This window comes from Ischnura elegans, chromosome 10 (assembly GCF_921293095.1).
Source record: "Ischnura elegans chromosome 10, ioIscEleg1.1, whole genome shotgun sequence".
In the NCBI taxonomy this organism is placed as follows: Eukaryota; Metazoa; Arthropoda; class Insecta; order Odonata; family Coenagrionidae; genus Ischnura; species Ischnura elegans.
The window spans coordinates 84,994,297-85,017,451 of record NC_060255.1 but is presented as its reverse complement, the minus strand read 5'-3'; the positions used below and the strand labels follow the sequence as shown (position 1 = coordinate 85,017,451).

General features: G+C 38.9%; 1 protein-coding gene across 1 annotated transcript in view; it reads left to right on the top strand.

Annotated features, from left to right (window-relative positions):
* The window catches only part of LOC124166648 (xyloside xylosyltransferase 1-like), a 147,698-nt gene that overhangs the window by 106,657 nt on the left and 17,886 nt on the right, over positions 1-23,155 (top strand). The window contains exon 3 of the mRNA XM_046544266.1: positions 4,297-4,650. Within this exon, the coding sequence (XP_046400222.1) occupies positions 4,297-4,650 (354 nt within the window). The remainder of the gene's footprint in view (positions 1-4,296; positions 4,651-23,155) is intronic.

Sequence of the window (23,155 nt, the reverse complement as noted above, 5' to 3'; positions counted from 1 at the left end):
CGAGAAAGAGTTAAATCATGCATATGATACATGAGCCTTTAGATCGGGGAAGGCAATCAAAATGAAGAATCATTATTTTCGCAACTTCTATGGTGTAATGCACTTGAATGCTTAATAAGTCAAAGTCAAATTATAATTCGAGAATTTCAAGATGATCGTCAAGTTAGGACCTCCCGGATTTCAGACGGCACAAAAACAACTCGATATCTTGTGTGTCAGCACCGCGTAAAATTCTTAGCAAAGCAAAACGACTTCCCCCTTTCTCTAACCGTACGGATTGTTGTTAAGAAATAATAGCTGGACAAAGTAATTAATTAAGAAGTCCTTTGCGTACGAAAAAATAAGTTGTAATCACCAAAATTACTCGTGCAACATTCAATTATGTATTTACTTGCAGGGTTCAATGCGTGGGCAATGTATTTTAAAAATCGTAGTGGAAAAGCTAGTTGTGAGACTACGGGTGCTACAATCCCTTAGCCTTCCTCCAAATTTTCTGCTGATGTTACATTTCTCGAAAATAGGCCTTTATCTTTTTTTTACTTTTTCCTTCTCTACGTCGCCGCCGATAAAGATCAGGAACTAAGCAAGAGTCTTAATCAGAAAATGAGTCATATTTACATCGGAGATGAGCAAATAATCCGCCAGAAACTGCCCTTAAGCATTATTTCAATAGTAGGAATGTGATCTCCTTCACTTCTACAAGAGAATAAAGGTTATCGCAGATGTTGGTGACCATAGCAGCACAAGTATTTTTGGATGCCTAAATATTCTTGAAGACAATCGTCGAAGGACAGGTGGAAGGCAAGAATGGAAAAGGAAGACCTCGAACAAAATATATGGAACAAGTAAAGAGAGATGTGAAAGAGAAGAAATATGTAGGAGTGAAAAGATTAGCTGATAGGAGAACTGAGTGGAGAGCTGCGTCAAACCAATCCTAGGATTGTTGACCAGTGATGATGATGATGATGATGATGATTTTTCTTTTTTTTTACATTTTTTGTATGGTCGCATAAATTCTTACTTAACTTCCCTTTTTTTAAACTTATTTTACAGCTAGTAATTCATCCCAAAATTTCATTAATTTCATCTTTTGCAATCAATTTGATTTCATATTCATGCAACTCACTATTCACAGCCAGCAATTTGTTCTAAGAATTCATTAATTTTGTGACAGCAATTTGGTTTTCTCTACTTCAAAAGGCTTCTTTGCGAGACAACAGTCACCGCTCCCACTCAGCGACTCATAGCAAAGAATTACAATCTGGAAAGTTTATTTTTTTCAAAATAAGAACAAACTAACAGGTAAATTCTCACTTGTGATAAAAAGCATGACTTCGCTTAGCTAAGATAAAAAGATGTTTACATTGGAGATGTGATTATATTCCGACCATTTTACCCTCATAAGCAATTTTACAATTGGTTGCAGGTCAGCTACTAAATGTTTTGGAGCGTAACACGGGATGAAATTTTTTCGTTCCTGTAAAAACATGGTGATAAAATTGCACTCTGACAAACCATACGCACAATGTCTTCTTAGGCGGCATGGAGGCTAACCTCACAATCTCAACGTTGCAGGCATTAAATAATCAGAGGCAGCTTATAAGTGAAGTAAAGAAATCTAGCTCCTATGCACATAAACATTTAGGTTTCCCTCGTTAACATATATGGTATGCTTTTCTTGCATGCTAGAGTCGACGTGTCGCTACGGTTCTTCCTCTGAATATTTTTTAAATGCCTTCAGCGCATAAATAATAATGGTTTCTTCACCGAATAAAAAGTTTTAACTCCCAGGAATGTTCGACTATTTTGGTAAGGATTCATTAATCCTAACACTGGTCTTCTAGTCCGTCTTTCTAGTGGTACCATCCACTAACAGAAAATGATTAAAAGATCATAGTCAAAAATATCAAACTAACATTGCCAAAGTAGCTCCCAAGAGAGAAGAATAGCAGCAATCACGTCCAATTCAGGGCTGTCAACGAAAATGCACGTCAGCAACACTCAGATCTGATTAGTATGACACGATTGCCTATTCTTATAATGATTTCAGGCGTAGCCCACCACATATAACGAGCCAATAGGAAAAAATATTTTTTATAGAACGAATAGATATTCTTAACCCCTCAAGCGCGGCGGGCATTTAATTAAATCCCATCTCAGCCGCCGGATGAGATTTAAATGACTTCGCCTTTTTGGCATACTATCATTCAATAATTTATATCTTTCATAATATACGATCAGTATCATTGAAAATTTTTGTAAACTTGCGTAACAGAATGCGCTATTATATAAAAATATTTCGAGCGATTTGAAAAAATATTTATTGTTTTATGTATCTCCTTTTATGAACTAATGAATAAATTTTCAATTTTGAAAGATTTTTATTTGGTTTCGAATAACCTACGAGATCTCTAACATTCCATGCATTTAAAAAATACAATTACATGATGTAATTTAGTTATTTTGGGTTGAAAATTTCATAACAGATTGGATACTTTCGATGGGATTACCCGTTTCGCCTACTTGAAAATTTAGCACTCCGCCCACTTCTCTGGCTTTGTTCCATTATTGCCGTATCATTTCACATAGGTAATCACGTGCTAATGTTTCAAACTCCAATGTATATGAATATTAAAATGATTTACCTTAGAAAATCTGCTTTGTGTGACACGATTTGAAGCAATCCAAACATATCCCACTGCACATTTTTCACACCAGTACACGCAGTCTCTTCATTTCCCATATAAGGCACAAACTGCACACCTCCTTTGAGACTTTGATTTCTTCCAAGCTGCAGGAATTGTCTTTAGGTAATGTATTTCTATGAGTCTTGATACTAAATTGTGTATTGAGTGATGGCCATGTCCAAACAGTTCGTATGACGTTGGATATTTCAAAAATATTACCTCGACCAATGGCATGCGAAATGATAAGTCAAATTTTTATACGTGTTTTTCCTATGAACAACATATGAATATAGGACTGCTGCATTCAATAGTCTCCTAAATAACTTCATACACCACTTGTAATGGCTTTTTCTTTCCATTAGGCACGAATGCAGTAACAGGTCCTTGAAATTCAGCCCACCAATGAATTTACTATAACCTAACACACAAACAGACTTCCGAGTCTCTTTTTTGCCTTTCAATACTGTTCCCTTTCGTAGGATCCCCAATTATATAAAAATACCGCAACACAGGAAGTACACCCGATGAGAATTTCAACACACTGCCTGAAAGCACACCACACAGCATGAATGACTCTAGTGGACTGAAGCTCGTGGTTTAGAAGCTCCCTCAAGAGACGAGAAAATATCTCGAAGGGGCCCTGGTATATGCTGACTGTTTAGATGGAATCTTATCTTCCTTGATTACTGTCCAGAAAAAATAAAAAAATTAATGCAGAGCGAAGCACATGGCCCATTCGCTTAGGACGCTAAGGACTAACGAGGCGGACCAAACACACTTGGGGCTCGAGGTGACGACAAACAAGGAGAAGACGAAGAGAAGGCATTGAGCTTAGATGATACCGTATCTCAAGCTAAAGTAGCTGACCCTTGTTGACGTCTCTCAAGGAGAATAGGCGGAAGTTTTCATGATAGAACAGTTGAAGGAAGGCGTTGAGTTTTTGGACCGAAGTCGTCAACGCGCTGGTTTAAAACGAAATTTTATTGAAGCATTTTTAAAAACAATTTGAAGGCATAAAGCCGCTAAGAATATATTATTGGAGAGGAAAAATATTTCTTCAAAAGATAGAGTAATTAGTTTTAATTTAGCATACAATATCTGGCGGAGAAAAAATATTATATACAGTAGGTCAAGAAGCGTACTGGGTACGCATGACGGCGGCATACGAAATTTAAAGGGCGCGTACTGGGTACGCATGACGGCGTTGAGGGGTTAACGACCTCAAGATGTCGGTCTCGTTCCCAAATGACCAGCTATTGAATGAACTCATCCGGAGGAAACTGAGTAAGGAAGCGCACAATCATTCATGATGGACATACGCCACAAGACCGCAGGCGTGGAAATTTCGCTCGCATGCGGAGTTGGCGAGATGCTTTAAAAAAATAATAAAAAAACGAACAATGGTGGATAGCCTCCAGGCAAGGGCTGCGTAAACAGTGAACATGCTCGTCATCACGGCCAGTCCTTGACCCCTTGGTTAGCGCTCCACGCCGCCCCGTGTCCTTTCACTACGACTTTTTTTCATTGCACGTTACACCATCATCAACAAACCATCATCATTTTAGACCCCTTCCTCGCTCTTATCTACATGTCTCATCTCTTCCGTCAGGTGGACGCCGTGGCTTTAGCCGACATCACCGCCAACGTGACCTCATCGCTGGAGCGACTGAGGAGCCACCTCCCGTCGACTCCGCGAACTAAGTACGCCGACCCTCTGTTCCACGTGGGACCGTTGCTTCCGTTCGTCCCTTTGCCCGGGAAACCAAACCGCGTCCTCGTGTTAGACGTGGACTTGAGGTTCCGGGCGGACATCTCGCAGCTGAGGGACGTGTTTGAGCAGTTCGGGACCCGGCAGGCCATCGCAATGGCACCAGAGCTGTCCCCCCTGTACAGCAAGTCTTTCAAAGCCCACCGAGAGAAGTTCCCGGAGTCGAAACTGGGGCTTCCCAGGCCTGGTTATCAGGTGAGACTTTCATGATAGTGGTGGAGATGTCTCTTTCTGGGTGATATTTTATCCATTTATTTATTTGTTATATATTACTGCAATTAGGCTCTTGCCTAGTGGTAGCATTAGATTTAAGCAAATGAATGACAAGCCTACTACCTAATAACAAAGTAAAGAAACAGAAAACAGACCATTCGTATAAAAAGATATTTTAATTCTTATATCATACAATTAACAAATGAAGATTGACCCAAATAACCCAATTCCAGATTCTCCGTTATAAACCACAATGTCATCAACCAAGAATTGATGAACACTTATTCTTAAAAATTTCAGCACTTGCGGGGAAGATCTTTAAAAATATCTTCAGGTGGGTCGTTCCAATCTTCCCATAGGTAGCGTACTCACGAGAGAGATAGATTTGGGTTGATGACAAATGGATAATCGTTGAGAAATGAGGGTTCGTAAAACATTATTAAGGTGAGGGTAAGAAGAATTATAGTTATGTATAAAAAATGAATGAAAATATCGGTAACATTTTGTTAAGAGCGGTACTCACTAAGAGCCGAATTTTCCTCTGGACTTTCTAGGCTTCATCGTAGGGCCTCAAGATCAAGAGGAGCCCACATTCAGGGGCGCAGCCAAGAATTAAGGCTAGGGGGGTTTCAGGCGCACCTAATACTTTGGGGTGCGGGGTATTGCATACCCACCAGGGTAAGCAGGAGTTGCGGGGGCCCTCCTCCAGAAAATTTTTAGATTAATGGTTCAAAATGGCGAGTTTTACGGATTTCTGAGGGATATTTGATTAATCATGACACTTTTCTATAAGTAATACTGATCCAATGTAAGTAAAATGGATTAAACTCAAATATTTCTCTGATCTCTGGGGGGGTTTTATCCCCCAAAACCTCCCCCTCGCTGCGCCACTGCCCACATTCACTCTACACTCTCGACTTTTTTCTTTATTATTATCCGTGTCACATTTTTGACACGGTTAGTACCAATCACAGCATATTTAATCTAACATATAGTTATGTATCACAGTAGTGGTGCATTCAATTATCTCTCATGTAATTTAAAAAACTTAAAATGGAAGATGAAAGGCCATCATGAGTGAAATAGCGTAGGGACTCTATTAATCTAAATCAGGCTCTGTACCCACTACAGATATTAGTCAAAGTAATAAGCATGAAAATATTTTATCTGCATGTAGGGATGTTTCTTCGCCAAATTTGGGTTGGGTGAAACTCCGACTATGGGGGAAGGTTGGCACCCTCCACGAAAGGAAAGCATCTGCAGGACGAATAAAAATATTTTTTCATAAAAAAATGTAAATATCGCGAACTAAAAATAGTACAAGTAAATTTTTTCAATAAATTTTTCGATTAACTTTGATGCAAACAATTTTGTCGTTATGACTACTTAGTATCATTCTCACTCCTTTAAATGATCGCAACGCCGCCATCGGTGGCGATATTTTGAACTAATCTCCATATTTTATTTTCAATTCTGAATAACTATCGATACAGACTTAAAATCATGAATTACTAAATTGATTCGCGCTGTCCTGAATTTTTGGTTTGTTCCAAGATAAAGCATCGGCAGAAAAAATTCACATTCGCAATCTCGACTGCGAAACTTAAGCACTTTTTTAAACTTCGTCAAATGATATTAGACCAAGCATTAACAGAAACCCATTTCTATCATAATACTCTAATTAGAACACATTGTCTATGGTTTTAGATCAAAACTAGACCTGTATGTTCATTCAACCCAGAGCTACATCCAGTAAAAATTTCCTATTTCTAGCGGAAAATAACAGTTTCTTTGCTGTGACGATGCATATAGTTAAATAATCGTGAAAGGAATTGTACTGCGATAAAAAAAACGTGGAGACAGCTTACATTTACTCGATAGGTCTCCATTTTTTATAAGTATTTAAAAAAATGAAGTAATGTAATAATATTTAAGAATTATATACAAATACATCGTGCTGCTCACTAACTTCATTTTAACATCTTACAACTCGTGTTCCGATTGCTATACAATCATCATCAGGTACCCCTAGTGATGACGATTCTGTAGCAATCGAAACACGTGCTGTAAGCTGTTAAAATATAACTAGTGGGCAGTGCGATATCTTAGTATATCATTCGTTCATTTGTTCCACGATGCCTCTCCGAAAAAAGTTGAATTTTTTATGGTTAAGGTAGATTATCACGAATTATTTTGAGTATCACCCAGCCTGCCCGCCATCCACATTTGTAGTACTTTCCTATTTAGTTCGTAATTAGATGTATTCCCCTTCACTATATGAATAAACCCTATTCCCTTTCACCCCTTACCCAGCTTACTCAACCTTCTTCCTTACCACGCATTCCTCAGCATCCTTTAACCACCTGGTACTCGCTCCATACAAATCCCTTATCTCCTTCTCATCTCCACCAAACACAACTTAATTTTTCAAATCAACCGCGTATATCAGGTCGGTATTCGTGGTCTTGGGCTTCTCTGTTCCACGAGAGCTCCATGGCACAGGAAGTCATCCAACGCCCACGGAGACGAGTATTGAGAGTGGAAACTGGGGCTGTTGAGACCTGGTTTTCACGTGAGAGTCTCAAGTCAGGATACGTGGGAGATGTTCGTTCGGAGAGTGGGTGAGTGGATTCCATAAAAAGGAAAGGAATGTCCATGGGTGGCGGAAAGCATCGCCGACGACGGTTGGCAGAGTTTGAACGCTGGTGAACGGGGACTACATAAGGTAGCGTTCAGGGGCGAATACAAGATGTGTTAGAAAAGTAATGAGACTGATTTTGTACTAACTAAAGTTTTTATTCGTTTCAAAAAAATGATCTTATCCCCTTACAACTAGTTTCCTTAGGCAGCTATATACCGGCGCAGGTGTTGTTCCCACTCTTGGTAGCAGGGCTTGAAGTCTCGAAATTACATGGCTTTTAACTGGTCGGTCACGGTCTTTTGAATGTTCTCCAGAGTTCGATAATGATGTCCTATGAGGACATGTTTCAATTTCAGGAAAAGGAAAAAGTCACAAGGACTCAAATCAGGTGCATAGGGGGTTTAGGAACAACAGCAATGCATTGAGAGGTCAAAAATTCACCTATGGAAATGGTTTTGTTACACGGGGCATTGTCATTGTGAAGCATCCACTTGTCTGCAATGTCAGGTCTCACATGAATCGCTTTTTCCAGAAATCTTTCGCATGCTCAAATCGTCCGTCAAAATCTGATGCACGGTACAAATGTCTAAATTTAACTGTTCAATCACCATTCTTAATGTTAAACTACGGTCTGAGCTCACAAGAGCCCTCACGCATTCAACGTTTTCGTTAGTTTTTAAAGTTGATGGTCTTCCTGAGCGAGGTTCATCTTCAACGTGTTCTCGGTCTTCCATAAATGATTTGTGCCAGCGGAAAACTAGTGCTCTTGTTAAGATATGTTTCCCATAGGCCAGTTTCAACTTTTCAAATGTCACACTCGCGGATTCACCAAGTTTAGCACAACGCTCAACGTTGGTCTAAATTCCGATGCTCCATTTTTGTAACAAACAACAAAAACACAGCTTCACTGATAAAGCTGTCAATAATTAGCTGTATGGAGCTGAAACTCGCACTAAGGAAGTGGAAAAGATGAAAAAATCGGTATATCGCAGGCCGGTAGACACAACGTTGTCAGTTTGCCTGCAGTATTGCCAGTCTCATTACTTTTCTCACACACCTCGTAAAAGGGGGCCCAAAAGAACCGACCCCCCTCCCCGAAATAAGACACTTTTATTACTGTAGTCTGAATTAGTTAAATTAATCATACAAGACCTAGACGCGGTATGCAGTAGTGCCCATAATTCATATTAATGTGCCTAAATACATTAATTCATTCCATTACATCTGCAATATACTTCAATACGGAAGTGAGGCTTGAACAATGAAAGCAGCTGAGAAAAGCAAATATAGAGGCCTAAGAAATGCAGTGCCATATAAGAATGTTGAGGATCAAATGTGGGGGAAGTACTAAGAAGAGTAGGAGAGAAGAGAAGCTTCATGAAAACCTTATTAAGAAGACGAAACAACCTCATAGGCCACATCTTGAGACATAATAGCTTGACGAAGACAATCTTCGAGGGACAAGTAGATTTCAAGAACGGAAAAGGAAGACCTCGAACGAAACATGGTATATACGTGATGGTCAGCCAGTCTGTGGGGTCAATCACTGTTTAAAAAAATTAAAATACAGGGTATTTCGGGAGGTATCTGGAATACTTCAGAAGAAGGTAGAGGAGACAACTTTAAGCACTTTTTTGCCGTGTACATGGGGTCGCAACTTCTTAGTAGCTGTTTTTTGCCAAAGCAAACTTTTTTATGTGCTTTGCAGTTACCATGAAAAGGTTTTTTTTTGTATCCAGCCTTTTCTACATGTTATTTAATACTCCGGATTTTAAGGGACATAAAAATAATTAAGATTAGACGAAAGTTTGCTATTATAATTGAGGGAATGAGAAGCCAAATGATTTTTTCACTAACGAGAGTTAGGTACAGAATTTAAGATTAGAAAACAAACGAGATCAAATGGATATTTAGTAGTGCATTTGATTTTCCTCTCGATGTCAGCACAGAACAGAGACTCAATAGGGTGGTTTCCTATTTTTTTAATTGGCTAAATCGACAGATAATTACTCCTAAAGTGGATATTTCACGCTTTTAGATTTTTAAATGACAATGTCTATTTTTTGCGAATAAATGAAAAGTGAAAATTTTCTAGCGCGCGAAAACGCGACGGCTAAGTACGAATGCTGGGAAAATCCCGTGTGACGTCATTCGGGTTCCGGCTACCGCTGTGTGAGGCCACATTGGTGCGAGGCTACGAGCGCCCCCACGATGCAGGCTGCTAGCATGTAGCAGAGTACTCTGCTAGCAGGTAGCGCTTGGCTGAAATGAGGATTATTAATACCCTACTCGTAGAGCATCTAGGTCCCTGTGACGTCACGTGGAGTGGGATCGCATGGGCGCCAATCTGGCCTTTTTCAAATGAGGTTAAAATTAACCATTAGCATTCGTCTTAGCTGGGATTTCTTAAACCATATAATTTGTATATTATGAATACACTAACGTTGGGTAACGAATCGCAATCAATGCCTTTCGTTTTCTTTGGTGAACCCTATTGTATCCCTTGGCCAACAAGTTTTTGTTTATTTCTTCTATCAATTTCTGTACCTTACTCTGTTTAGAAAAAAATTCACTTGTTACCCATGGCTTCTCATCCCCTAAATTGAGGGAAACAATCTCAAAATGGGTGATATTTCGCAGTCGTATTTTTGATACTCGCTCAGAGCTCTCGTTCAATTATATTCAAAGATTAACCTCGCTCGATCTTTTTACTGAAATCAAATATCTCAGTTTTTCAGTGTGCCTATTTTTATTTGGATATGATATTCAGCCTGGATGATTTTCCTGAAGATAAGCGCAACTTGCTAATATACCTAATATGTTCTATCTGGATATTTTTAAATCTACCATCTCCGCGCACGAGCTCCAAATGTATACACTCCTTTATTTATAAATTCCGTTCACTCTACTTATCATATGCTCCAAACACTATTCATTTTGTGTTTATTTGTTCCAGACTCCAGGTCAATCGACCAATTCCCTTTTCGCCCTTTCATCTATCTTTGACGGCCGGAGTTTTAATGTCAGTAGGATATATCTCAGGAAAATATTTATGCGTGAATTCCCAGAATTACACTATCATATGTGAGTCTCCCCGGTTTGTGCGAGCAGGTCAAACCTCCCGACGTATCATTTCCACTTCCCTACTCCAGATTTCTTTCTGCAGACTCTTCAACGTCCGATACAGAAATTATTCCAGAAAAATCACGAATCCCCGGCGAAAAACTAATGGAAATTAGTAATAATGAAATTTTATGAAGTAGTAACATTATTTATTTGTTCTCATTTCATTGAAATTTATTTTATTATATTAATACAGAAATCACAAGATGGTAAAAGGAAAGTAATCATAATATTAGCAGCTCAAGGAAAAATATCTTGCACGTATGGAAAAGTAGCCTACTTATGAAAAGAAATAATTGTCTGATTTCCTTTTGCACTATCAATTGGTACGGTAAATTAGAGATATATCCTCTCTCTCTCTCTGTCTCCGCAAAAACATTATTAATCCTAGGATTTCTAATATTGTTGCAATATTGTTGCGGGGAGGTATTAGAATAAGGTGACAGGAGAAGGGAAATAAGAGAGCAAAGTGGCTGCGAGTTAGGGATCCAAAAAATGCCGAAAGAAGAAGTAGTAGATATTTGCGGAAGAAGTGAGCATTAATATCACAGCCCATTACCGGTTTTCGACATCACTAAACACCTAAGGTAACTAAAAAGAGTACGGGAGACGAAGACACGCATATACTACCTTGTACTGAGTAAGATTTCCGGGTTCAGACGAACGATTTGTGGTGGGAAAGAGGCTGAAAGACTGGATTAGCAGGAATATTTAGAATGCCATAGTGGTAAGTGAAACCTGAGTGCCGCACAAGCCATGGGCCACGTGAGAAATGGCGAGGGGGAAAAAGAAGACAGAGGAATGTAGAGAAATGTGAATACCGAATGGCAAAAGCAGGAATAAAAAATAATACTATACTCCTATTCAGTGGCGGATCCAGGATATGATTGGGAGACTAAGTGGGGGATAGCCTCGCAACAGTAGTGGGGGTCCAAACAAAATTACCATTCTATCTTGTTTAAATAAGATACCCAAGGGGGGCTATCGCCCCCTTAGCCATTCTCAGGATCTGCGACTTGATTGTAACATACCAAAAGCGTGTAAAATAGGCCCTAAGTTTTGAGCTGTATTTCAATTCGTTAAAGTAGGTAAATATATCGGAGAGTGTAATTAAATACTTTAGTGCTGAGTGGCAACCTCCTTAAATTTAAATTATCAAGTGAGTGTTTCGACCCAATGGTCCATGACCCACAGCTATGATAAATCTTCAATTCGAGATTTTCTCTTCGCATTGAAACCTAAGTTAACTGAAAAACTCTAATAATATACATCATAAGTGATACGGAATATAGTAGAATATATACAAAATCCTGAATTAACCAGTTTTATATGTCCGTTCAAATAACTTTAAAATTCCAGGGTCATAATAATCAAAGTGTTTTTTACATATACTTAGGCACGAAGAAAAAATATATCTCTTGTCATATCCAATGACGTAGTACGCATAAAACAATATTTTGAAGACATAACATTATTATTATGGATATATCTAACAGAAATTCCTACGCAGGTGTACTTTTTTCCAACGACTTTTTATATTATCAATTTGCCGCTTTTGTAGGATATCAATCGTGTCTCAATATAAGCGTCCAAATTTTAGTATTCAGCTTGGTGACACACTGATATCCTTAATAAAATGTAGCACCCATGCGCGATCGTATCCTCTATAGCTTCGCAAACATCAAACAATGTCTATACAATCCAATCGTACTCTTTTGGATATTCACCAAATAACTTGGATTTTTTAAGTAAACGGTTTCCGCAGGAACTCTTTCTAACTTGTTATGCATCATGAAGGTAAAATTATTTCTAAACTACCCTGGTTTCAATAGTCGATACCATGCTCATTCGTAAAAAAATTTATTGAGAAAAGTTAATATTCCCCTTTTTTTCATTTCAACACTTACTGTCCAACAAGCAGCCACCTTCGATAGACTCTTTTATTCTAAAGTTTTTTTCTTACGAACTCACGAGAGAGACGAGGGCTTTAATATCTATTTTTCGAGTAAATTTCTAGCATAAGTTACGTTTTTCTGTGAGCTAAGTTTCATCATTGCCAATAGCTAGAGCTTCTGAAACTAGTCCCAACCTTGTAAGTATTGACCTTCATCCCAGTGAATCAATTTAAACACCTACGAAAGATGAAACATAGCGGATGATGCGAACAAATGATATACACCGGAAGTCAATAGAATTGCAGCGCAATCTAACTCGGACAGGTATTAATCACCCTTAACTGGCAGCGCTCGTGCTGACAGAGCAGCTGTCCGGCGTATGGACTTCCTCGAAAGGCACCAGGTATATTGAGCAATTAAAAACAATCAACCTATGATATGACACTTAGGATGATTAAATATGATTTCATGGGGAAATAAGGAAGGATAGATAACATTTAAGGCCTTTCTACGCGGTAAGTTTATCTATACAGCTAAGGCGCGATATACTACCCCACCATCAAGCACACGTCATGCCTAGGGCCATCAATCGGCGAATGAAGCTGAACTAGTAATTCGGTGGAATAGTATACATACACATTTTTAGCATTTTCGCTTTTTATGCACAGTATCTAGTTCACCTTAAGTCCTAAAGCTGAATAATAATCAACGAAATAGGAGATATTATCACAGGTACATTGATATTGTAGGTTCCACAACTTTTAATTTAAAAAGTTCCTCATTAAAAAAAAAGTTGGAACATAACATTTTAGTGTATCTGTGATTTTTCATGTTACTTAGTTACACCAAATATCGCCATCCACTCTTAAGTTGATCAGCGAAATACTTATTTAATCACCCTTTAAATCTTCACCACCGTATGCACTTTACGTTAACATTAGCCAATGAAGAATTTGCTTTATATAATCATGTAGAATAAAGATCAAATTATCTCTCTCCCACAGGCAAAATTATAATAAAATTGGACAATCACTTGGTTGATTGATGGCTTCATACACGTCAGATACCGCCCCACATATTCCTCTCAGATAAAAATACAACTCGTGGAGTACCTTTCATCTATATCGTTAATATACCTCCCTGGCATGGATGACCCCCATACAATCATCGTGATACGTAAGCTCTTCATCCACGTCAAGGCTGTGGACCTTTTAGCTCAGTCATCGATCGCATCAGCAAAATCATTGATTCTTAACCGATGACGTATACGCCGATACAGGGGAAAAATGAGTGAGTTAGTCAGAGCAGGGAAGGTGATAGCACTGCGGAGTGATTAATGTATGCCTAATCGAAAGGACGATCTTCGAAGTCGCTACGAAGCGTCTGGTATCTTTCAGAAAGAAGCATGACATTATGAATACGTTAACTTCATATTGACCAGAGCAATAGATGGACACGTTACGACCTGGTGGCTGGAGACCATCGAAGCCGCTAATCGAAGATTCTTGGCATCAATCAATCAATTCCTCGGTGAAGCCATCATTATTTTATTTCTTTATTATAAATTAAATGGTACACATATAGCAATAATACCAATTTAAAAATACTAATAACAATAAATTGAAGCAAATAACTACGACTAACTACAATTACAAACTAATCAGTAGCAATACAAAAAAACAAACCAATTACGGTGGCCAAAGCTTCAGTATTTAGCAAGTCGTGTAGTCATTTTTAATTGAATTTGATTATGCCAAGTCAGTAGTTTTTATTTATTTATGATGATAAGGGATCAATGTTATTCGGGAGAAAATGCATTAGGACGGAAAGTCGACAGAATTGAGAACGCGTAATTGATGATAGCCTAGTGTTAGCATGTGGCAGTGGCGTAACTAGGAATATGCTTTGGGAGGGGGTGAGCGGGGATGGGGAAGGACGACCTCCCACCCCCCTCCCCCTGTTTGGGAATTTTTTTAAAAAATGACATGCCTGCAATTACATTTTACATAATTTTGGCTCTTAAAATTTGGGTTACATTAAAAGGTTACGTTAAAATTTACTCTATGTCCAAACTAGACAATAGTTTTGAATATTTATTTTTATTTCTCTGAGGCTTTGGGGGGGAATCTATCCCCATTATGTACCCCCCAATAGTTACGGCACTGGCATGTGGAGTAAGGAGTTCGAACGAGTTCGGCAGAGGGGACTCTAATGTTGATGAAGGAAATGGGGATGATTGTGTACTTAAGGGCATTTAAACATAAGGCATTAGGGCATAATGGCATTTTAAATGGGTTTTAGGTCTGATTGAAGTCGGAGACTGGAGAGACTGGGGTCTTATAAAGAGGATAAAACTGCATTTGAAGATGCCTCGCGGAGATTTATTAAATCCTTTAAGAGCGAGGTGGTCCGGGTAAACTGACCTTTTACTCTGAATGTTTGACCTTATCACGTCCGTTGTTAAGCCAGGGAATTCCTCTACTCCCACCTATTCAAATGAACCTTTAGGTTGTATGTGAGAATGAGTCCGACAGATGCCAACTCTACAATTAGGATCACAATTATCTGTAGGGCAGCATAACATGCGAGAAATTTTTTAAATCCTATCAGTAATACCCAAGGGGGGTGCTATACCCCATAGATCCGCCACTGGCTGCTTCTAACAAGTGACGACTTGACGTAAACGCAAAACCTCTAGTTTTAGTCGTAAGATGTGTCGCAAGATGTCGCACTTTGTTTCATTGCTATCCGTTGAACGGTTTGCGCAGAGTAAAATCAGTCCCGTCTTTTTTTTTTATCACACCTTGTATGAACTAATGTGTAAATTAAACTATTATGAAAAAGTTGAATGAAAGGATACAGACCTAAAAACAGCCACCCCCACAAATAAAACAGCAACTTCATTTACTCCCACAGAGGAAATGTCGCTTCTTTTAGTAGGTGTTATATTTGTTTCCCTATGACATACCCCACGTCGATGTTGAAGTGAGGGAAAATCAGCTGTCACATACCTGGGCTTGAAACTACAGAACGGATTGGAATTGTCCTGATGAAGCAATTGACATTCATTGTTTGTGATTACCTCAAAGTGTGCTAATGTTTGCTCGACGATTAGGCAGGAAATTAAAATAACGCCTAAAAAACGATACTTCAAGGAATGAAAACCAATCAGTTCCCCTTTAAGTTTCTGTATTTACTCAAAATACATAAGAAAAAACACATCAAACTAAGATGATTCTATCATTGTTTTTGTATTTATTACCATAGAAAAAACGGCATACGATGAAATGGTGAGGGAAATACTATTTTCTGCCAATATTTAGCGATACTACAGCTTCAGTTTATGTAAACTGAAGATACCGGCTTTTTGGTGGTAGCGTAAAGGGAAGGGTATAAAGTTTCCAGTAAGGCAATACCGTTCTTCCCAAACCGGGTAGGTAAAGATTGTTTTGTGTTAATTGCGTATCGCTTTGGATCCTTTATTTCCTTAGCTCAACACATTTTCAGCCGTTTTAATAGACAGAACTCCAAGGAACCTTCTCATTCGCTAATGATTCACAAACATTAAGATTTCAAATAGCGTTGACAAACAAATTCTTTACCTTGTTCTCCAGTCGTCGGTTACTCATGGCGAATACGTGGAGCAATAGCGATGGAACGGCTTACACCGCGGAAGAGAAATTTTCCAATTGTGTATTTAAGAGATAAGAAATCCGACGGAGGCCGACAGAAGGACAATCAAACAAGCATTTCAATGTCACGATAAATCATCGTATACATTGGCAAAACCTTAACAGACAGGAAGTGAGTCAGAAGGACACTGCCGAATCGTACCAAATATAAACATGTATTGTGAGATCAGTCAGCCAAAATAATTTGATTCAAAATAATTTGACAATTACTTTATAGCTAATAATTTAACACTGGGAATAGGCTACAGCCAAAGGAAACTCCTTTGCATGATACAAATTAAGAAAGAAATAAACAATCCTAAATTTCTATGTTAAAATAAATATTAAAAAATATAGCATGACGCGATGCACAATGGGAATTATTTTCCATAGCTAAGCTCCCTGATGGAGTCATACAACTGTCGGGAAATTGATTGAATCTCTCGTGGCGCTTTGATATTATTATTATTATTACTATACCAAAAATTTTTATAAGTCGACCGTAAAGCCCGGTGGTAATATAAAGTCAGAAAATATATTAACACAAAACTATAAGATAATATAAACCAAAATGCAAAACATAAAATACTAAGTAGCCAGAGCCAGAGCCTGTCTCCCCTACATCTCCAGTGTCAGCAACAAAATATCCCGAATACTCAAGAGACATGACATAGAAGCGATACACAAACCGTCCAGCAAGATAAAGACCTGCATCGGAACACCGAAAGATGACCTGGGCCTCATGACGTCGGGAGTATACAGCATCCCATGTGAATGTGGCCACGTTTACATTGGGGAAACAGGCCGCACCATAGAAAAAAGGCTGACGGAACACGAACGATGCATACGCTTGTTCCACACACTGAAAACAGCGGTGGCAGAGCATTGCCTGGACCTCGGTCACCGAGTAGATTTTTAAAGTACCAAAGTGCTATGCCGCACAGACAACTACTGGGATCGAATTGTCAAAGAAGCCATACAAATCAACATACACCAAAAGAACCTAAACAGAGACAAAGGCTTCCAGTTAAGTAATACGTGGAAGTCAGTGATCAATCACTATAAATCACCCCAATTCAGAAAGGACCAATCAGGGCCCACTTGAACGGCCCTCGTGAGTATAAATACCGGAGAAAAAACTTGGCTCAACATTAACCCCTGATGACGATGACGGACTTAGTCATGGAAACGTTGGGAACTACAACCCGATACGACACCCGGTGGGAAACCCGAGAAATATTCCTGCATAAAATACTAAGTACAAAAAATTTTAGACAAGCCCTCAAAATACATTTTTACACTAAACATAGCACACAAAAATATACAAAGACCAAATCAAAAAACATGAAACACCAAAATTAAAAAAAAAACGTTTGGAAAAGCCCTCAGAATTCAATTTTATTTAACCTAGTCATAAATATCTTGGAGTTAGTTGGGAAGGGCTCAAAAAAAATCCTACGGTAAACCATTCCAATCCCCGATGTAGGCAGGAAAATTTTAGTCTATTTGACTATACAGACTGTCCCAAGGGTCATGTGTCAATTTTGACCTGTAATTTTAGTAACTTTGCATCGAGCAATATTCATGAAAATTGGCACACTTATGGGGAAAGATCCTAACTTTTGTTGAGTTTAAGCAAAATTTTACAATTTCGACCTTTTGACCTCTAAATGTGGGTCCAAACCAAAAATTTGAATTTGCCTTATGGAGTTTCAATTTTTAAAAAATCGAGATAGAAAAATGTTTGATTTCATTGACCAAGATGTCAAGTCTTAGCTTTTTGGACATGAGAAACCCGAAAATAACACTTTTATTTACGAAAATTCAACCGTTGACCCAGTAAGGTCACCGTCAAGGTCATAAGGGTGGCAAAAGGAATAGCATGCTAACAAAGGTGTCGATCCATGGGTTTTATAGGGTGCCCAAGTCATTGGTATTGTCCAAATACCTATATTATTGAGTAATTGACCTCCGAGGGTCACCATGGTGGGGGTCTTAGGTCATAGAGTTAAAGGTTGGGCCATCATGAAAACCAAGGTGTCAAACCATAGGATTTGAAGGGTGCCAAAGTCGGTTAGGCAGTTCATAGATCCGTATTGTTGATTTTTTGACCTCCATAAGTCACAATGGGGGTCAAAGGTCATAGAGTTAAACGTCGGGCCATCATGCCAACCAAGGTGTCAAACCATAGGTTTTTAAGGGTGCCAATGTCGGTTTTTCAGTTCATAGATCCGTATAACAGATTATTTTGACCTCCGAAAGTCATAATGGGGGTCAAGGCTATGAGCGCTGATACGATACAGAATGCTAGCAGGTAGCACAGTACCCAGCTAGCAGATAGCGCTTGGCTTAAATAAGGATTATTAATACCCTGTCAAACGAAGGAAACTTTCCGATCATAGGCAATTTTAATGGGTGATTATTAAGAGATGTTTCCCTGAGCTATGTGCCTCATGTATACATTGGTAATCTCAGACGATGTAAAACTCCTATCTACTCGTATAGAAACTAGGTCCCTGTCACGTCACGTGGAGTGGCATCGCATGGGCGCCAATCAGACCTTTTTCAAACGAGGATAAAAATTGACCATTGCCACTCTTCTAAAAATTCTAAACCGGTATTTCTAAAACCAAATAATTTGTCTATTATGAATGTACTAATGGTGTTTACGAATCGCAATCAATGCCTTTCGTTTCCTTTGATGAAGGAAACAACCCTATTCACTTCGATTCTTAAAAATTAATGCATTAATGTAAGTAAATTAGGAAGCATAATAAAATGGGTAAATAACTGCGTGCAACGGTTAATCAGCTAATGGCAACGGGTTGGAACGTGCGTGCATCCGTGCCACGTGCGTAGTCAACAAAAGAGCATCGCGAAGCGGGAACAACTGCCCCCTTGTAGTAAGATTCACTAGGCAGTCACGCGTTGACGCGAATATGAGGCCGCCTTGAGTGCACTGGACTGCTTAATTAACAGACTGCACAGACGACGTTTTGCGTTCTTCGTTCAAAGAGGGCATCTTCACGACAAATGAAACGCGTGTAAGACGCCGCAACAGCACATAAAAGAGCACGCCTTTTTTCGCGAGACTCGCGACGCGCAGAACTGTGCCAAGGCCAAGTTTCCGTAATCGGAGACACATCTCTCATCATCATCTTCTTCTCGTGCTTATTCATTCATCCTGGCAGCATGCCAACGCATCATCAACGCTCTCTAGTATATCGTCACTTTCTCTGAGAGCGGCCAGGAAGTGCGATGAAAAATTTCATTAGATATGAGCGGAAAAACATTTCTATGGCACGACGTATAAAATGTTGAGTTGGCGTCAGGTTGCGTCGCATCACACTCGCTCTATTCGTTTTTTTTTTTGTTCGGTAGGCAATAGGTTAGTTTCCTTCATCAAAGAAAACGAAATGCATTGATTGCGATTCGTTACCCACCATTAGTGTATTCATAATATACAAATTATTTCTTTTTAGAAATACCGGTTTAGACGAATGGCAAGGTTCAATTTTATTCTCATTTGAAAAAGGCCAGATTGGCGCCCATGCGATGCCACTCCACGTGACGTCACAGGGACGTTTCTATACGAGTAGATAGGAGTTTTACATCGTCTGAGGTTACCAATGCATGCATGAGGCACAGAGCTCAGGGAAACATGTCTTAATAATCACCTATTAAAACTGGCTAAGGTCGGAAAGTTTTCTTCGCTTGATAAGGCATTAATAATCCTTATTTAAGCCAAGCGCTACCAGCTAGCAGGGTACTCGGCTACCTGCTAGCATCCTGCGTCGTATCAGCGCTCAAAGTCGCGCCCCAAGGTCACCTCACTTGAGGCAGCGGGAACCAGAACGACGTCACGCGGAGTTTTCCCAGCATTCAGACTTAGCCGTCGCGTTTTCGCGCGTTTGAAAATTTTCACTTTCATTTAATCGCGAAAAATAGATATCGTCATATATAAATCTAAAAGCGTGAAAAACATACTCCAGGAGTAATAATCTTCCGATTTAGGCAATAAAAAAATAATACGAAACCACCCTATTAATTATTTTAGTCTTAGCAACAGTCTGGTAAATTTCAGGATAAAAAGTAGACCCTTTCAAAATTTTCCCGAACCTTAAATTTGGAAATTTTGACTTCTAGGATGTAATTTTTTTTTAGTTAAGATACAAGCTTACTGTGACGAGGGTGACCTCCACCTATATGCCTTGAAAACTTCAAAATGGTACCATAATTTTTAAACCAGTGGTCGTTATCATCCTCAATATTCATCGATCCTAAGATTGATTTTTTTTCGCAGCTCTCCCCACTATTCTCCTTACGGCAAATTTTTGTAACACTTCTGCTTGAAATCATTCATCACCCACGTAGTGTATCTCATTCATGGCCTACGTCTACAAATGTTCCCTTCCGTCTATCTTTCGACATAACTTTCATGGTATGGACCAGGGGGACTGCTTAAAGGAGGCCCAATTCCATCCCATGTACACCTGATTTCTGTTGCCACTTCGGACTCATTTTAATCGGCTTTCAAGAATTTCCGCGGCACTGTGATGAGTGCAATGCGAACCAATTTATCCCATGTTTAGCAGTTTGAAGTTTGTTATGGCCAGGAATAGCATTGCAAATTTATGCATTTGATGGATTACTTCATGTTGTAGATTATTGACGGTTAATGTATCCTAATGATATCTTATTTCCTCGTGAAACTCGGATCACTTTGTCCGTCAGCGACACAAGCGGCGACTATTGTAAACCCATTTAAATGCGCGATGGGTGGCAACACATTAAGAGGCTAACTTGAGAATCCTCTTTTGTAAAATTCGTGGTCTGGACGAAAAAAAAAACAAATAGGACGGGTCGAAAAGGTTGTCAACGGATATGTGCCCTCTAGTTTTAAATCCTAAGCGCATTCAAGATATCATATGACCTGGAACATCTAATTTCTGTCGGCTGAAGATGGTATTTTATGTCCCCTTCATGCTTTTAATACCTTAAGCTCTAAAATTATGCGATGTGTTCGATACGAATGGTAAGCGCAATTTTACTGAATACGGGCGGAATAAAAATTTCACCGAGAAGATTGATCAAACTTAATGGCCAGTTTACGTCGGCTTCAGAATCCTTAGGAATAGGGTGGTTTCCTATTATTTCTTTTATTGCCTAAATCGAAAGATTATTACTCCTGGAGTACGTATTTCACGCTTTTAGAATTTTAAATGACGATATCTATTTTTCGCGATTAAATGAAAAGTGAAAATTTTCAAGCGCGCGAAAACGCGACGGCTAAGTATGAATGCAGGGAAATCTCCGTTTGACGTCGTTCTGGTTCCCGCTGTCGGCGTCTGAGGTGTCCTTGGGGCGAGGCTTTGAGCGCTGATACGACGCAGGATGCTAGCAGGTAGCCGAGTACCTACCCTGCTACCTGGTAGCGCTTGGCTTAAATAAGGATTATTAATACCTTATCAAATGAAGAAAACTTTCCGACCTAAGCCAGTTTTAATAGGTGATTATTAAGACATGTTTCCCTGAGCTTTGTGCCTCATGCATGCATTGGTAATGTCAGACGATGTAATACCCCTATCTACTCTTATAGAAACTAGGTCCCTGTGACGTCACGTGGAGTGGCATCGCATGGGCGCCAATCTGGTCTTTTTCAAATGAGGTTAAAATTGACCGTTAACATTCGTCTAAACCGGTATTTCTAAAACCAAATAATTTGTATATTATGAATAAACTAATGGTGGGTAACGAATCGCAATCAATGTCTTTCGTTTCCTTTGATGAAGGAAACTACCCTATTTGATATTGGGATGATTGGTAGATTTCGATTTCAATCGGCCTGAATCGTGATATTTCACGTTCACTTAACCTTTTTGAAATTTTTAAATACTTCCAACGACGCGACGCTAAATTTAAGTTAACAGCAGAAAAATACGAATATTTTTAAAATAAAAGTCTAAATCTATATTGCGCCCCAACAAGGAACTATTACATTGCATTGCATTTACTTCGAATTCCTGCGAAAAGTTCGTCACCGCAGCTGAAGAATGTGGAAAGAAAAACCTTCACATCAAATTTTTAACTAGTGTATCGTGAAAGCAGCAAAAAATCGCATAGGTTGGGAATAATTGGTCTCGGATAACAGCACAAACGTAGCGTCAGGTTGCAAGGGCTAGCTAGTTGAATTCTGAGGAAATATCAGATACCAGATAGACAGTGCTTTTTTGTTTCTCTTAGATCGAATGACTGTCAATAATTCAAGCTTTTCAAGTTCAATTCAAGCTTTAACAAGGCTGTGAATAGGTACCAAAAGAAGGTGCCAATAAGATACTTTCAATTCAAGTTTACAAGTAGGAAATATAAAGAAAGAGTAATGAAGAATGTCATTGAATGAGAGGAAACGGTCCTTGGATGACATTAAAAACTTAAAGCCACTGTCAGGTTAGATAGGCCTGATTACAGAATCCTATGTCAAAATTATTCACCAGCAAAATTATAGCTCCTTATATTTATTCAAATTCAGTTTTTCAGAAAGACTTCGTGCTTTTAATTAAATTTAAACAGGAAATTAATCTAAAAGAAGAAGTTAATATATCACTTCCAGACAAGTTTATAAGAAGTGTGCAGAAAGTATGGCGAAAAATTTCATATGTTGGGATAAAATCACTCTGGAAAAGAGACATTCCAAACGTAATACCCGAGACAGACTGCGTAGTCTTTAGTGTTAAATCCCGCGGAAAATTTCAGTCACCAGATAAAAAGCTCTTTTTCATTTCTGTGGAAATAAATGAAGATATTTGAAGTACAATTTACGTTTTAAAACACTTTAAGTTGCGATGCGGTAGAAACCAGAGGGGATATTCAACATTTTTTAAAAATTCACTTTTTTATTCACTCAGCACAAATTTCTAGCGTATTTTTTTGTTCCACCCAGAGACATCGTTTGATATTGTCTTGATTGAATAGAATACCGGCTAAATCGTCGTCATCACAACCAACGGTCGAAAAAGTTCAAAAGTAGTGGAGAGAATGAGTGGATTGGCGCACATTGTAGTTATTTCTAATGAGTTCCTTTTTCGAGATTACCGTCATTAAAAAAATGACTACCACTTGGACGCCATTATAAGGGAAAAGAGAAGTGCTAAAGAGGC